The following is an 18,856-nucleotide window of genomic DNA, read 5'->3' as shown; positions in this document are numbered from 1 at the left end:
GTTTCTATTATAATATCAGAAAATACAGAGCTTAAGACAAGAAGTATTATTAGAAATAAAAATAGCCGTTTCATAATGATAAAAAAGAATGAACAATTGGTAATTTTTACACATGATACGTTGAATGAAAGAAGGCAGACATGAATATATACCGTATGATTCTGTTTAAATGAAGCTGAAAAACAGACAAAACCAATCTGTGGTGATTTAAGTAAGAATATTTACTGCCTCTTGTTTGGATTTGGTATTAGTTGAGAAGGGATATAGGAGAGCCCTCTAGAGTGCTTGAAATGTGTGCTGGTTACATATGCAAAATTTTCTGAGCCCTACATTTAAGATTTGTGTGCTTTACTGTATATTATACCTCACTAATCCAAAATAAAGCCCCTTAGTAAAGTAAAACAAATGTTCAATAAGTGGTGGTTTAAAAATTATTATTAATGTGTCAAAAAGGAAGCATTAGATGTTCAACTCAGTTTTGGGCAGTACTGGAGAAGTATTATGTAGCACTTACTCTCTTTAGCCAAGGTCTGCTCAGTGCCAGTACTGTTCCTCTATTAGTGTGATAATGAAAGACCAAACAGTTAAACTGCTCTTGGCATATGTTTTGAGGTATCTTTGGATAGAAGGCCATTGAGAGCTCCAGGTATGGAAGTAAATTCAAGGACTGGAAGCGGAGTTTGGCAATCAGGTTCAGACCCTGGACATGTTGAAATTTGCCTGAGTTTCTTTGGAAACTTAGATTCTGTAACACTGAAAAAACCAAGCCTACCTTGGTATTCTTAGGACTGTCTTGAATAGTCCACTTAGTCATCTAAATGTGAATAAAGGGGAAAAAGATAAAGGCTCTGGGATATCTAGGGTTTTTTGTTTGTAATTATTGAGCTTAAAATATCTTCAGTGTACTGAGGCATGTAGTAACAATATTCCAGTTGATTGAAAAGATAAAAAGCTTTAGCTAAAAGGGCATTGATAATTAGCAGTTAATATGTATTGTTATGGAGTTCCCTCATGGCTCAGTGGGTTAAGGACCTGGTGTTTTCACTGTTGTATCTCTGGTTACAGCTGTGGTATGGGTTCACTTCCTGGCCTGGGAATGTTTGCATGCTGCAGGTGCAACCCCCAAAAAATATGGCTTGAAATTGGGACATACTTAAAAATAGGTATTAGATATTTCTATTTGGTGATGGTAAGAGAGACTGATAGAAGGGCATAATTTCTAGGATGGTTTGATAGCTCTGCAAAATGTGTCAGTTTGAAGTTTGTATAGAGGGCATTACCCAGCAATAACTTTTGAAATAAATGTGAACACTGTTATTTTCCAGAACTCAAGTAACTTCATGAATACTACAAACTTCCAGTCTCTTCGTCCTTTGCCATCCATTCAGATACTAGTGGATAAAATTAATCTGGAACACTCTGTGCCAATGTATGCTGAACAGTTGGTGCATGTGGTCAGCGGCCTTACTCAGCCTTCTGATAATCTGCTTCATTATTGTTATGCACATTGCTACCTTAAGGTATGAAAAGTGAATTTTCTTTTGTATTATTATCTGTTTGGCTTTGGGAGAATCAAATCTCTTTTTGGTTTTGGAGTTACAATTTTACAGAAATAGAAACTCATGAGTTTTTAATTTTTATTTTTATTACTTTTTTGCTTTTTAGGGTCAAGTTCCCAGGCTAGGGGTCGAATCAGAGCTGTAGCCACCAGCCCACACCACAGCCAAAGCAACACCAGATGTTAGTCGCGTCTGTGACATACACCACAGCTCACGGCGACACTGGATCCTTAACCCACTGATTGAGGCCAGAGATCGAACCCGCAACCTCATGGTTACTAGTTGGATTCCTTTCTGCTGAGCCACGATGGGAACTATAAGATGAGTTTTAAATAAGATGTGACAGGTATATTCATTACTTAATATAATATAAAAAATGAAAGTGTACCTGTTTTAAAGATTTCTTCCATTATTTGATGTTAATGGCTTGATATTTGTAAGATAATGGTAATTAGAATTTTTGAAGATTTTATATATTATTGATTATAAGCTGTGTGAAAGAGCACTTTGTTTCTAAGGATGTTTTAAAAGATTTATGATTTCTTGGAGGGGGAACATTTATGTAAGACAATGATTTATGAAGCAGGTTTAACGCATTTGTTTTCTAGTCATTTTCTTCTTATTGAATTCATGTTAACTTTTCAATGTGAAGGAAAACTTTATTACCTTAAATCAAGTTATGTTAACTTATGTAAAGTTAATTATTGAAAACTTTGCTCATCTCTTCCATCTTTTTTTGTTTTTGTAAATAAGTAGTACATCCCACTATGCAGTACTTTAAATAGATAGATTCAGATGTTGTGTAATAAGTGTTTTTGCTAAGCAAACACAGATGTATAATCTAAGTAGAGACAGCTTGTACTTACCTAATCAAATTCTGTATTATAGACTAGAGGAAACTATGCCAAGTTGAATTTAAGAATAAATACTAACAATGCACTAAATTTTATGTAAAGTACTGAAAAATTAGAGGACTCCAAAAATAGATTATTGACTTCATTGGTTCATGCTTTATAGTTTGATGTTTTAAAGTTCTTACATGTTGGTGTCTTTGTAGAGTGAGAAGAAACCAATTTAAAGATACCAGTTTTAGATCACCTCCAGACATACTTAAAATGAAGATGTTAAAATTTTACTCTTTTCAAATCATATAGAGTGGAAGAAAACATTTTTCTAGATGTCCATCCAAAGCCCATTTTTAAGAGGGTGGAGAAAGAGATTCCACTCCTTTGATGGAGAAATTACTGTATCATTTTGCAAAGGGGTATGGCCATAGGAAAGTGTGATTCATTGGGGGCCATTATTACAGTGATCTGTTACAGTGTTTACTATCATGCAGAGGGTATCAGAAGGTAATTTTGAAAGTTAGATACACAGAGAATATTTCTTGAAAGTTAGATACGTAGTGAGAACTTGTCTTTTTTATTCATTCCCGCAATTAATACACTGAGGTGTATGATTTTTTTAATATTGGCCAACTTAAATATCAGGTTATATCATTAAGAATATTTGCCTGGTTTTGTTGAAGCAGGTCAATTTTAGGCAGTTCTTTCCAAGGTATTCTACTTACATGGGATTCATTCATTTAGTAAACAATAAGTCCTTTCTGTCTTACAGACACTCAGCATTAAAGATGAACAATGGGAGTCCCTATTGTGTCAGAAGGTTAAGAATCTGACTCTGGAGTTGCCCTTGTGGCACAGTGGAAATGAGCCCAACTAGTATCAATGAGGACATGGGTTTGATCCTTGGCCTTGCTTAGTGGGTCAAGGATCTGGCATTGCGATGAGCTTTTGCGTTGGTCACAGATGCGTCTTGGATCCATTGCTCTGTCTGTGGCATAGGCCGGCAGCTATAGCTTTGATTTGACCCCTAGCCTGGGTGCTTCAATATGTGCAGATGTGGCCCTAAAAAGCAAAAAAAAAAAAAAAAAAAAAAAGGAATCCAAGTCTTATCCATGAGGATTGAGGATATGAGGATGCTGGTTGGATTCCTGGCCTTGCTCAGTGGGGTAAGGATCCCAGGTTGCTCCAAGCTGCAGTGTAGGTTGTAGATGCGGCTTGGATCTGGTGTTGCTGTGGCTGTGGCATAGGCCAGCAGCTGCAGCTCTGATTTGATCCCTGGCTCGGGAACCTCCATATGCTGCAGGTGCGGCCCTAAGAAGAAGAAGAAAAAAAAAAAAAGATGAACAAGACATGCCCCATCCTTCAGAAAAATATCCTCCAAAGCCACTGGTCACCAATATCGTTGTCATCCATCATCCATCCTGACATAAGTTATTGGAATAGTTCTTTACTCCTATTATTTGTTAACATATTAAACATTTACTTGAATTTTGGGGGAAGTGTAAAAGCTACAGTGCAGTCCAGATAAAGTTATGTTTTGGGAAAAGATCTTGACTACACTTTCTGTTGTCTTTAGATTTTGGTTAGTTTGACTATAGTTGCAATGGATAAGTTAAATGCTTTAGGAAGTTAGGTGTTGAACATAGTATAATATATGTAGAAAAACTTTTCCTTGGTCTTAAAAATATTGAATACTTAAAAAAAATAAAGTCTTGAGTCATGACTGTTTCATCGCATTAAAAAAATTCTTTTATTTTTATTTTTATGGCTGCATCCATGGCATCTGGGAGTTCCTGGGCCAGGGATGGAATCTGATCCCTACCTGGGGACCTACGCTGTAGCTACAGCAATGTAGTATCCTTCAAGCCACTGCACCGGGCTGGGGATCGAACCTGCGCATCCACAGTGACTTGAGGCACTGCATTTGGATTCTTCTTTTTTTTTATGTTATTTCTTGGGCCGCTTCCACGGCATATGGAGGTTCCCAGGCTAGGGGTCTAATTGGAGCGGTAGCCACCGGCCTACGCCAGAGCCACAGCAACGTGGGATCCGAGCTGTGTCTGCAACCTACACCACAGCTCAGGGCAATGCCGGATCCTTAACCCACTGAGCAAGGCCAGGAATTGAACCTGCAACCTCATGGTTCCTAGTCAGATTCGTTAACCACTGAGCCATGATGGGAACTCCTGCAGTTGGATTCCTAACCCACTGTGCCACAATGGGAATGCCTCATTGCATTTTTGATGCTTCTTCAGTGGTCTAGTACATTTTAAAACCTTCAGAATTTGGTAGAGAGTTTGTTTTGTGACTATTTGGAACTAAGAGCACTGATTTGTTATAGAATTTATAGCAATTTGTATTACTTGGGATGATTATTATAACCTTTGAGGAAGTTTTCAAAGTTTAAGTTTCACTATTACAGTGTTAAAATATTACAGTAGAGGATTTAAGTTTCTATTTCATGTGCATTTGGTATTTTAAACTCAATTTTCAATTAAATACTCAAATGCTTAAGTTTTACTTTTATGTATAGAAATGTGACTGTGTAACAAAGTAACACATAGTTCTCACTTCATGTAATGGAATTTATTAATTGAGATAGTTGGCATGGAAGAAAATAAGCAGATGAAACTTTCATATGTCTTTACAGGTTTTCTTTAACTGTAAAACCTCTCCTTTGAATAGGTAATGACATCAAGTAGCTAAGACATTGCAAAGGCATCTGAAGTTTGAAACATATATTAATAAGTTAGTGAAAGCACCCTGTAAACCATAGAGAAATATGTAAACATGTAAATTTCAGATTTTGTTACTCATAAGGATTAGTTATGGCAATTGAAACAGTTTTCCCTGGGGATTTCAAGAATTTGTGCTTTTACACATAGCTGGTAGATGTATAATTTGTATCATTTTGGAGAGTGCTTCCTCAGTCTCTAATAAATTTGAAAGCATGTTTACTTTATACCCATCCGTTCCAATTTTCAGTATGTATCCTAAAGTAGGGACCAGCAAACTTTCTTTGAAGGGTCAGTAGTAAGTTTTTTAGGCTGTGTGGGCCAAGAGACAAAATTTAGTAGATTGTGTGGGTACTTAAATAAAAAGACAGCACATGTCCATGAATTTTGAGTTGACAAAATTCATAATGCAGTAGAGGACTCTTTTTTTTTTTTTTTTTTTTTTTCCTGCAATATAGTTTTATTCCTATGAAGAATGGAAATCTTGTTCTTGGGATATCATTAAGTTGAAAGCCCCATTAGGTGAAATGTTATCTATCATCAAATCAATTATAAATGTACATATGTAAAAAATATTCTTAGCTTGAAGGCAGTACAAAAAGACAGTGGTTGGAATTTGACCTGTGTGCTTTAGTTTGCTGACCCTTGCTCAGAGAAAATTTTGCTTATAGAGATAAGTACAACTAGAGGTGTGGGTGGATATTACTCTGCAATATAATTTTTGGTGGTAATACCAGGAAGCATAATGAGATATGTAGTATATTAGTCTGTGTAGTATAATGCCATTTATATAAATTGAGAAAGCAAAATAGTGCTAAAGTATAAAAGGGAAGGGCGGGATACACTCTGAACTCCTGAAAGTAATTTTGGAGTGGTCTGAGTGTGGTTCGGGCAGGGGCCAGTGAGACCAGCACAGGGTCATGGTTTAGATAGACTTCAGCTATCATGTAAGTTTTTTTATTTTTAAAATAATTTTATTGAGATAAATTTATATACAAATTCACCATTTTTAAAGAATAAGAAAATTAGTGATTTTCAGTATTTTCACAGTGTTAAAACAACCATCATCATTATGCAATTGCAGAACATTTTTATCACCCCAAAAAAGAAATCATTAGCATTCACTCTCCCTTAACTCCTCTCCTCCTGCTCCCTGTAAAGCTAATCTACTTTCTGTCTCTATGTATTTGCCTATTCTGGGTATTTCATATAAATAGAATCAACAACACATGGTCTTTTGTGACTGGCTTCTTTTGCTTAACATAATGTTTTCAGAGTTCATCTCTGCTATAATATGTATCAGTACTTTATTCCCTTTTTATGGCTCAATAATATGTTATATGGATATAAACTGTATTTTGTTTATCCATTTATTTGGTGGGTGGACATTTGCGTTGTTTCCAATTTGGAGCTGTTATGAATAATATGCTATGAATGTTTTTGTATGAACACAGGTTTTTATTTGTCTTGGGTGTATGCCTAGATGTGGAGATGCCTATTCATATGGTAACTCTGTTTTTAACATTTTAAGGAACTGCCAGACTTTTTTTCCCCCCAAAGGGATTGTTGCATTGTTTTATTGTTCCACTAACTGATTTGGGGTTCCTATTTCTCCACATCTTCACTCACACTTGTCTGTCTTTTTGATTTCAGTTATCTTTGTGATTGTGGAGAGGTAGCTTTGTATGTCTTCTTTAGAGAAATACCTATTCACATCCACATCTTTTCCCTGTTTTTGAATGGAACAGGTCTTTTTATTGTTGATTTGTAAGCTTTCTTTCTGTATTCTGAAGGATTTTATTTCATTAAAAGTATAGATGACAGCATGACAGTATTCATTTAAAAATTTATGTGTGATGAAAAATTATTTATTGTTTCCTCACTTAAATTGTTGGTGGAAAAAATTAGGAGAAAACACTTAATTTCTCTCCATAAGAAAATAATATAAATATCAATTTCACTCCAGTTTCTTACATTTTAATGGATACATGAATAGACACTGGATTTATAGAATTTAAGGAATGAGTAGGCAATGATAAAAATGTAGCATTCTCTAGACTACTTTTTGAAGATTTTTGCTGATGACAAGTGAAAAACTAAATTTTATTGATGATTGGAGGTGAGAGGTGGTGAGAAAAATGGATTGTTCTTTCTTTAGGAGTAAGTGGAGAATTGACCATATTTTTTGGAGAGAGGAAGGAGGAAAAATGGAGGAAGCAAGGCAGAGTGAAATTGTGAGCTAATAGATGAGCTAAATCAAATGAACTATCATATTGTTGTTCTAGTAATAAGTAATTCTGAAGAAGTCCTTGATCCTTTTTATACTTCATTTTTCCATATGTAGAATGAGGTGATTTAGTTAAATTATTTTTTAATTGGATTTCTTAAAAGGTAGCACTACATGTTTAACTTTTCATTTAATGTGATGTGAAGTCATCTTACTTAGGTTGACATTTCCTTCAGCTAAAGCTTCTATTAGTAGTTACTACTTTATACATTACTGTTGGTTCAGACTATTTGTTTGCAGTGTTAAGTACTGTTTTTCTCTTTCTGAATAAATGAACAGTGTTGATGAAAACCACCGCAATTCATACTGTACTGGTTTTCTTTTTTCTAGACAAAGTATTCATAATCTTGGTCAAGCGTTGTTGACAAGTTATTTGGTGTTATGGGTATGGTAAATCTATGTATCTTATTGCTATGATTTAAAAGGGAAAGCTGAAAATCAGTTTTGAAGTAATTATTTTTGATGTGGTAGATAGGTCCTGTTTCATTGTAATTTTTATTTGCTTGAATATTCCCTTAGAGTCATCTCTGGACAACATGTAAATTTAACGAAAGTTAAAAAGAATTGCAGAACAATATGCAGTTTCCCTCAAGTCCTTTGCAGTTCTGCAAACAACCAGCAGGGGATCTCCTCTACACCCAGTTTTCATCTGAATACATTCATGATAGTGTCTGTGATTATGCTATTGGGACATTTATAGAATATTAGAAAGTGGCTTGAGAGCGTTCTTAGTTGAACAGAGATAATTTAGTATGATAAAGTATTACCCTGATTCATACTCTAGAAGTATTTGGAGGTTTAGCATTTTTTTTAATAATCATGATTTATATTAAATGGTATTAATAATTATAAATATCAAGATCTCTTAAATACTGGCCTTTCAGAGAAAATATGAAATGCTGAAATTGTACAGTGCACAGAAGCTTTTTGCATAATTTGTTGTTCAGAGCAAGTCTTCAAAGAAAATGAATGTGAAATAATTTTTAAGGTTGATCAGTTAAGTTTTAGAAATACGCTTTTTTCTTTTTCTCAATTCTTTATTTCTTGTCTCTTGGTTAGTAGTTGGTTTATGGGAATTAACACATATATCACTTTCATTTTTCTTTTTGGTAACTAGATAGGTAGGTAGGTAGGCCCTTTGAAAATGCAGGTTTTTTTTGAAAATATAAAATTCTAACGTTTGTTTTCCAAAAAATTATTTGTTACTTTGTAGGAAAGGATTTGACATTGTCAGTTTGATGGATCATAAGAATGTAATAGTTTTTTGAAATTTTTTGGAAGTAGTTTAGTACTACTTTCTAAGAAATTGGTCATTAGTTTATGTTCATTAAATGAAAATATTTTTGTTTTGAAATTTAGTTATTCAGGTATTTTAAACATGTTTCCTTGTAGAATTTAGTAGCTGTTATTAATCCTAGAGATAGAAAAGTCAGTGCTTTATAAATTCGAGGAATAAAAAATAATAACAAAAAATAAATATTGGGGTTAAACTGCTATTGCCTGTTGTTGGAAAACATCAACTCCTCGTTTTGTATCCCTTTGTGTCAGTGTTTCCTGTTTGAGACATTGACCTAATTGAAAATAATGGAAGAAGAAATATATTCAGTTTTCTGCATTGTTTTCTGTAAGATGTGATGGTATATTGATTCTTCCTATTAAGGTAAATGTAGTGTTTGGGAATTTCAGGGAATGCTTATAAAGTTTTTGAGTGTTTATCTGCTTGTTTTAAGTATAAACATACTTAGAGTAGTTTATGCCATGTACCAAATTTCCTGAGGTGAAATTTTCTCAGTTCTACAATTATTTTCACAAAAGAAAGGGAAAAGATTGTTAAGGGTATATTTGGATATCCTTTGTGTGTGTGTTTGTACTGTAAGTTGAAGTCAGAATACTTTTTAAGATTGTCCTCGTTGTACTTAATGTTCTTTTAGGCATAAAATGATGTAACAGTAATTTATTTATGTTAATATATGTGATGTGCACAGTGGAGTCAGTTTATCTTAGCAGAGAATATGTGCATTTTAGCAGACAGTAAAATGATAATTGAAAATTACGTATTGAAATAAAATGTGAAACTTAAAATTAGTCAAAAGAGTGATCTTTCAGGGACAATGGAAGAAATACTGTATATTTAAATCTCTTTATTCTGACTTAATGTCAAATTGAATAAAAGAAAATGTTGATGTTTGGAAAGTGGAAAGAGACATTGGAACATATTTAGTGTGCAGCTGTTGTAGGGCAAATTGAAACTGACGTATTTCATCCTGTGCTTATTAAAACTTTGTCTCTGTGAACATTTGGATCTTTTCTTTTTGTTGCAGATATTTGGTTTCCAGGCAGGACTGACTTCTTTGGATTGTAAGGGATCTTACTGCTTACCTGTACCGATTATTCCCTCTTTCAGCACTGCTCTTTATGGTAAACTTCTGAAACTACCTACATGCTGGTAAGTATTATGTTAAAGTGTGGTTTATGATAATTTTTACTTACTATCTTAGGAGGGGGAAAAAAAGCAAGTATATCTGTCTCATGCCAGTGTGTTAGTTTTACACGAAACCTTAGAAAAATATGCGAAGTTAATATTTTGCATATTTTTTACTGAGACGTTAAAAAACTCTTTTCAGTGTCTGAAATGTACTAAGTCATAGAATCTTTTGTGGTAATGATAACTGTTGAAGTAATACATGTCAGTCTATGTTGCAGCTATAGTAAAATGTTGCTGCTTCGCATTGCAATAAGAACTTCAAGGACAGGTACTTTATTTTCCTTTTTTGAGGGGATAGAGATTTTTTTTTTTAAGTTGCACATTAGTATTGAGGCCAGAGTATTTATCAATTAAATAATAATTTCATGTATATTCCTAGCCACTGGGAAAAGTATACCCATGACATAAATTTAGTATCTTTGACATATCTGTGTATAGTCACTGCATTTGGGAGAACGTGATTTTAGCCCTTACTTTCGTTTACTATTGGATTACTTTATTTGGATGTCATTCTTCCTGAATTAAAAAGAGGTTTATAGAAAAAGTCAATAGCTACTAATTATAATTTTTTAGTTGAAAGCAGTACTTTTACTATATTAAAGAAATAGTTAACTGTATGAAACAAGATTTAATTATATGAAATGATATGCTAGCGAAATATGTCTGCATTTTACAATTAGGATTATTTCTGTTGTTTGGAATGTATTTTTGCTTTCTAATCCTAATTAGTAAGCTTATTTTCATAGGATGTATTTTCATTAATTATTTATGAAAAGCAATATATCTTTCAGAAAGTAGATTTGATTTCATTATCTAAAGTACTTCATTTGTTAAAAATATGTTTCTTTTAATATATAACTTTTAAAATGAAATTTATTAAGTAAATGCTTATATTTTCAAAAAATTGTGTATTGATTCAGAAAATTAAAAAATATGGAACTTGAAGTTTTTTAAGTCTTGGAACCAGTTCTTCTATGAAATGAAATCATTGTTACATTTTTCTTGATAAATTTAATTTTGTCCTTAATGATCCATACTTCTCAGTTGTCACTTATTATGTTGTTCAGTGATTCACTTTTCAACTCTTTATTGGTGTATATATATGCTGCATTTGAACCAAGTATTCTGATCTATATTCTGGTCAAAATTCTGTAGAATATATCCCAGTTGATAAGTTGATATCAAATTTAATAGATATTTTTGAGTACTATTATCTCAGGTATATGTTGATTTATTTATCATTCATAGCACTAAGATTGTGTTAATACAGTTCAGTTTACTGTAGAAAATTTTTCTTTTTAAAAAGATAACCAAAATTTCCAAAGTGAATTTTATAGCCTTTATATGAAAAAAATCAAATATTTATAAATAGGTAAGGCTTGTATCAGAGATGTGTAAGGCTTATAATAAATACTGCCAAATGTAGCTTAGAATATGTCTCCTGACATCTAAATGAAAATATTCCAATTAAATACTAAAAGCATGAGATCACAGAATGCTGATACTTATTTGGATGACATTTGCATTTTTGTAGACAAGACCACTTGTATATTATTTCAGTGATACTTTTGCTATGCTTTACAGAAGTATATTGCTTTAAACTAGTTTCTTTAAATTGTTTTCCTTAGTAAATAGAAAATAAACTATTATTCTTAGTAACTTTATTCTTAGCAATCTAAATTGTTGTAAAGACAAAAAATTGAGGTGTATCTTAGTTAAATGAAGTGAATCAAATACTAGATAAAAGACATATAGTACTAGAGTTAAATAGAAATCATGTAAGAACAGAAAATTTTATTTTCAATGTTGCAGTGAATGAGGATTATTTTAGTAAATCACCCTGGTTATGGCATTAACTATCAGCTCTGTCACCATTCATGGTTTCTAACTCAAATTATAGAAGCTGTTTCACTTAGATTTTTAAAATTCACATTCCAGAGTTTCTTAAAGCACATTTGTGATGCTATATTTATGTATCATGCAATAACGAGAACAGCATAGTTACTGTAGGCCACAGCTCTTGAAACAAAGGCATTTAATAGTTCATTGGAAAAAATTGTAGTTGGTATTTTTGAGCAGGTAATGATAAATGCAAATTTTATTTAAATCAGCAAAATAGTTTACATTTTTTATTTAAAAATATTTCTGAATTGAGCTGTTTATATATGAAGCATCAAACTGATAATATTTAATCAGGCTTGCTAATTTAAAAATATGTGGTTTAAGTAACATTGAAAAAAGTTATTTGTTTCCCATTTCAGTGTTCATATTAACATATTTTAACCTCAGTGAGCAAGCTATTAGAAAACTCCAGTTTCTTAGATTTTTTTTCAAAATATTTTGTTTATATTTTATTTTTCATTCTGTACTACAGTTTCAAACATATAAAAAGAAACTTCTCAAAAAGTTTTTTTTTCATTATTTTATATCAGGTTAACTTTAGTTCTCTTAGTCTCTTAGGGCAGTACTGAAATGGGTAAGGTATGGTGAGAAAAACAGTGACCAATAATATTTAATGACATAAATCTTGAGCATTTAACTTAAATGTTAACTTGAGTCTTTTTTTAAATATAAGATGTTTAAAAAGGGCAGTAAAGGGTTCATTAAATTATCATAGTATTGTTATTGCTGGCAGAATTGAGCATTGATCTACTGTTCATAGTTTGGTTTTTTTTTTTTTTTAATTGCTACAGTGCTAACGCTTTTAAGTTTTTATATATATTCTTGGACTTTTTCTCCTTTTTCAAAACTGAGAAATGATTTGACTAAAATATTAATATCTTACAGAAAAGTGTCTATATTTTGGTATTTCAGAACTGAACCAAATATTTGGTAACATATTATCAGCATCCCAAAAGCCTCTCTCTTTTACTCCCCTCCAGTGGTAACCATTTTTCTGATTTCTAATGGTATGGATAAGTTTTATCTGTTCTTAGATTTAATATAAGTGGAATCATACGTGTATGTTTCTTTTCTGACTGGCTTTTGTCACTTAAAATAATACGTGAGATTCATCTATACTGTGTAATGTAGTTTTTAGATGGTTTTTGTCACTATGTAATGTTATATTACATGAATATTGATGATTTACATATTGTTGATATGCAATTTTAATTTAAAAATAAGTACCTGAAGTTAGTGTCAGTTTTTTTTTATCGCTTTGCCATTTTTTCTTTCCCTTAAGTTTCAGTTGTATTAGAGGACACTAGATGTCATTAAATATTTTTTGATTTTCTCTGTTTTGATAGGCATTGTGCCACATGTTGGGATTGGGGAAAGAATAAAGTAGAATGCAATGATTGTAAAAGACCTCTGACCATGAAAACTTACAGTCTATTGGGGGGCGGTGCGGAGCAGACACGAGACACATATGAAAATAGTTGTCATTAAATTGCAGAATTGAGCCTTAAGCAGAGTGTCCAGATAGTTTAAAAAAGTTAGAAAATTTGTCTAGACTTTTAAAGGAATGGCTTCAGAGAAGAAGTAGCATTAGAACTGGGCTGTAGTGGTTCAATCAGATATCTAAGTATAGAGAGGCTGGTTAAGGGTATAGAGGCTTCTAGATGATTTTGTCTGAACAAAGTCAGGGCTAGTCCATTAGATCTGTGAATGGATACAATGGGGGGAGGAATTTGGAAAGTGTCTTTGGGCCTGGACTTGTACACTGATAAGGATGTGTAAGCTTTTTATATGAACACTTAAAAATAGTTAAACCAGTGAATCAGATATTCATTAGTCCTATATCTTTCTGATCAGGCTTGCCAAACTACAACCGTAGTATAGTTTCAACTTCACTTTCTCCCATAATTGAGGGTTCAAAAATGTGATCTAATTCACAAATAAATTTTGGAAGTTCAGAGAAAAATCACTTCGGTTACAAAATTGTGGAGAACATGGAGAAGGTAACTTTTAAGTGGTTTATTAAAGAGTGGGTAGAATTTGAAGAATACTGTACTCTGTGTACAGTGTTAAGTACTTAGGGTAACAAAGTCTTCACAACAACCATGTGAGTTTAGATGATACTCCCTCTTACAAAACCAGAACTCAGAGTACATAGCTTGTCCAAAGTCATATAGTAGCTGGACAACGATTCACATGGAGAGTTGTTTGATCCCAAAGCCCTTGATCCCTTTCTTATCTGAAAGGAGTGAAGATATAATTATCTTTTCTGAATTATCTTTGAAAGCTCAGTATGCTTCTTGCCTTATAGTAAATATGGATTTCCATGTATAGACAGGGTAGTGATAGTACAGCTAATAAATCTGAGTTTTCCTAGTATCAATTAATAGTGTATAGATATTATTGTGTTTCTGTTCTCATAGAATTGGAGCTGTTAGGGTTAGGTGGAATCTTAAGTATTGTCTCATTTTTTGAGTCTTTCTGACATAGCTTTGATTTATGATCATCTATGCAGGGCTTGAACAGTTTATTCAGAGGGAGTTAATTCCTTTCTGAGGCAGCCAGATTCACTGTTGGGCAACTCTAAAACTCTTTTTGATGCCGAATCAAAATCTATTTTCATGTTTCTTCTTTATCATAATTATAGCTTATTTATGTCATGAGCCATTTTTATACTTGTAGGAATGTGGGAAAACATGTATTTCCTTACAAGATAAAGGGATCCATACAAGTACCCATTTGTTACTTAGCGCAGTGCCAAATACCTTGGTTTTAACTAGTGAGGTTATTGAACAGTTCATTTGTGGGAGGAAGGTACTTCTGTGGAATCTGTGTTTGAATTCAGTGCTAAACAGGAAACAAAGGGTTTGGTGCTAGTAGGTTCATGGTTTTGATGAGGAAAGTTGAGGCAAATACTGATCTTTTTGCCTCCCTGAAATGGAAAGTAAAGCAGCCATTTTTCTGCTAGAGCAGAATAACACTAGAGTAAATGTTTTTAGCTTTTGATGGCAGTTGGGCCCTTCAAATCTAACAAAAATGTCAATATTTATTAGCAAGCACACTACATAACCCAGGGCTCAAAATGGTATGTGCTCAACTGCCCTGTCCTTTATAAATACCACAGTTTGAGGCTTCAGGAACACCTTTGGGTTTTTTTAAATATCCTTGAGCAAGAACTATGTAATTCCTTTGTTTCCAAAGCTTTGTTTCTTTTCATCCCTGTGCTTTTGTCATTAACATACTCTGTAACAGAATGTCTTAACACTGGTTAAGACTTAACTGAGATGTTAATTCTCTTATCTCCACTTGAGTGGCAGCAGCCCAACTTTCAGCTTTGGTTCTTCTGGCATCTGGAAGGTGCTTTTATGGAACGTTTTGCACTGAAAAGAAACTGATATTGTCGATATTCTCATTTCAAAAGATGAAAAAACTGAACCCCAGAGAGGTCCGGGAACTTACTTAACAGCACACAGTATCAGTGCCTCAGTTTGATTTTCATTTTCTTGATTGAGTGCTCCTTCAGTTGTGTCGCACCACTTTAAAAATTATCATTTTTTAATGATCATATTTTAATTTTTATTGTTGTAAAATGTACCTAACATAAAATATATCATTTTAACCATTTCGTTTTCTTCTTTTTTTTTTGGCTGCACTTGTGACATGTGTAAGTTCTCAGGCCAGGGGTCAAACCCACACCACCCACAGCAATGACCTGAGCCATAGCAGTGACAATGCTAGTGCTTAACTCAATGAGCCACCAGGGAACTCCCATTTTAGCCATTTTTAAGTGTGCAATTTGTGGCATTAGTACATACACATTGTTATGCTGCTATCACCACTATCCAGAAATTTTACATTCTCTCTTTTTTTTTTTTTTTTTTTTTTGGTCTTTTTAGCTATTTCTTGGGCCACTCCTGCGGCATATGGAGGTTCCCAGGCTAGGGGTCGAATCGGAGCTGGAGCCACCGGCCTACACCAGAGCCATAGCAACGAGGGATCCGAGCCACGTCTGCAACCTACACCACAGCTCACGGCAACGCCAGATCCTTAACCCACTGAGCAAGGGCAGGGACTGAACCCGCAACCTCATGGTTCCTAGTCGGATTCATTAACCACTGCGCCACAACGGGAACTCCAAATTTTACATTCTATACCTGTTAAATCAATAACTACCATTACTTCCATTCTTAAGCTCTTGGTAACTACTATTTCACTTTCTGTCCCTATGAATTTCACTACTTTAAATACAGCATATAAATGGAATCATTGAATATTTGTCCTTTTTTATTTGGCATATTTTACGTAGCATAAAGTTTTCGAGATTCATCCATGCTGGAGCATTTATCAGAATTTCTTCCCCTTCCTCCCTCCCTTCCTTCTTTTTCATTCCTTTTTAAGGTAATTTAATATTCTGTTGTATGAAAATAGCACATTTTGTTTATCAGTTCATGCCGTCAGTTGACATTTGGGTTATTTCTACCTTTTAGCTACTGTGATTAATGCTGTATGAACATGGGTGTACAAATAGTCTGTTTGGGTCCCTTATACTTAGAAATTGAATTGCTAGATCATATGGTAATTCTATCTTTAATTTTTTGAGAAATTGCTATTCTACTTTTCACAACCGCTGCGTCATCCTTCCCATCAACAATGAAAAAGGGCTTCAGTTTCTCCACATCTTTACCAACTCTTGTTATTTTCTATTTTTTGAAAGTAGCCATCCTATTGAATATGAAATTATATATCACTGTGGTTTTGACTTGCATTTCTCTAATACTTAGTGATTTTTTTGGAGGTATAGTTTAACATACAATATTATGTTAGTTTCAGGTATACAACACAGTGATTCAACACTGAAATTATGAAATGATCATGATAGTCAACCATCCATTACCATGTAAAGTTTTTATGTTGTTATTAATTATATACCTTATACTGTTTATTGCATCCCTATACCTTATTTATTTTGTAACTGGATGTTCATACCTCTTAATCTCTTTTACTTGTTTCACCCAACCCCCTACCTCCCTCTATCTTTTCAAGTGCTTATTGGCCATTATATTGTCTTTGGGGAAATATGTATTCAAGTCCTTTGCCCATTTTTAAATTGTTATTGTTTTTATTGTTGAGTTGTAGGTATACCTTAAATATTCAGTATATTAATTCCCTATTATATATATGATTTATAAGTTTTTGATCTAATTCTGAGTGCATTGCTTTTTAATGTTAAGTCTGTCTACTTTAATTCTAAAGCTAGAAGCTGAGTTTATCTCCTTTCTATCATATGCTTTTTGTTTGAAATGTTATCTTTTACATTTTTTTTTTTAAAGTGTAGTTGATTTACACTGTTGTGCCACTTTCTGCTGTATAGCAGAGTGATCCAGTCATATGTATATGCACATTCCTTTTCTTATATTATTGTCCATCATGATCTATCCCAAGATACTGGATATAGTTCCCTGTCCTATATAGTAGGACCTCATTGCTTATCCATTCTAAATGTAATAGTTTGCATCTGCTAACCCTAAACTCTCAGACCATCTCACCCCCTCACCCCTCCCACTTTGAAAGTCTGTTCTCTATGTCTGTGAGTCTATTTCTGTTTTTTATATAGGTTCATTTGTGCCCTGTTTTAGATTCCACATATAAGTGGTATCGTACAGTGTTTGTCTTTCTCTCATTTACTTAGTCTGGTAATCTCTGTTGTATCCATGTTGCTACAGATGGCATGATTTCATTCTTTTAAGGCTGAGTAGTATTCCATTGTATATATGTACCACATCTTAATCCATTCATCTAATGGTGGACATTTAGGTTGTTTCCATGTCTTGGCTATTGTGAGTAGATATCTTAGAGTTGACAATTTTTCTTAAGAATTGGTACATTTTAAGTGAGTAAAAAGTGATAATGTATATATCTGGAATAAGTCTACTTGATTTGGGGAAGAGAAGAAAGAGGTGAATTTGTTAGAATTCTTCGGGTTGTTTACAAGTTTATCTTCACAGTATTTTATGCTTTTCCCATTTGTGAGGTGGCTTACTTATAATAGGTTGTTAATTAGCAGAATGATTTTCCAACTTTCTGTGGCATAGGGAGATACTTTTCTGTATAATTTCCTTCTTATTCCAGATATGTTTTAAAGATACATTTCTTTTTGGATCTTCAAAAGTTAGATATAGTGCTTGACATACAGACTTTATATAAGTCATATATTATAGACACATTCAGTACTATAAAACAGAACCAAAATTAAAAAAAATGAACAATCAATTAAATGAAATGACTCTACTTTCTTTTATTCAGAATAGACTTCAGGAGGACGCAGAAGGTTTTAGAAACACTGGGAAGTATGGGATCTTAGTATCCATTTTTAGCATGAATTTTAAACACCTCACTGTTACCATTCTGGGTTGACATACTTATTATCTGTCATGTGTTGAAATCCATATCATATTGGCTTCATCACCTTTTTGTTTTTTAGCAATAGTATTTATTAATTGTTGGAAACTTTTTTAAAAAACTAGGTACTACTAAAGGAATCCATTATTTTTGTATTATTCATTAAAAAAATACTACCATAGGCCTAGTGCTCGTTGAGATTCAGTTTAAAATCGAATATTGAAATATAGCTCTTTTGAGTTATTATTAAATGATAAATCTATTCAGCCAAGGCATTTATCATTCTGATGAAAGATTATCTCTCCAGTGATAGATATTAACTTGATTTTTAACAATCTGATGATAAAGAATATATTTTAACAAATCCAAGCAGATGTAAGCACTGTTCTATGTATGGTCACATAGCTAAACATTTCAGGACAGATTGAGATTAATATGTTAGTAAAAAATCCAGCATTATTTGCTTTTTAACTCTGTCACATCCTTTTGAAACTGACATACATTGCTGATAAATGTTTCCACTTCAAAGGTAGATGAATCAAAGGGTGATTTCTTCATCAAAGTAAGATTCAAACTCATTAAAATTATGTGAATGGCATCTGGGAACTTATTCCAATCAAATGGCTCTGCAGTTCTTAAACATTTAT

The 18,856-nt window shown here is 33.2% G+C and overlaps 1 protein-coding gene across 32 annotated transcripts in view; it reads left to right on the top strand.

The window, feature by feature from the left end:
* VPS13B (vacuolar protein sorting 13 homolog B) overlaps positions 1 to 18,856 on the top strand; it is a 729,842-nt gene that overhangs the window by 82,812 nt on the left and 628,174 nt on the right. For all 32 annotated transcript variants that reach the window (XM_085021978.1, XM_085021986.1, XM_085021974.1 and 29 more), the window contains 2 exons: positions 1,326 to 1,520; positions 9,748 to 9,872. In XM_085021978.1, the coding sequence (XP_084878104.1) occupies positions 1,326 to 1,520; positions 9,748 to 9,872 (320 nt within the window). The remainder of the gene's footprint in view (positions 1 to 1,325; positions 1,521 to 9,747; positions 9,873 to 18,856) is intronic.

This window comes from Sus scrofa, chromosome 4 (assembly GCF_054392235.1).
Source record: "Sus scrofa isolate SSC_HxYL_T2T_F1_AM1 chromosome 4, Sscrofa_HxYL_maternal_Yorkshire_Landrace_v2.0, whole genome shotgun sequence".
Lineage (NCBI taxonomy): Eukaryota > Metazoa > Chordata > Mammalia > Artiodactyla > Suidae > Sus > Sus scrofa.
This window is presented reverse-complemented; position numbering and strand designations above follow the sequence as displayed.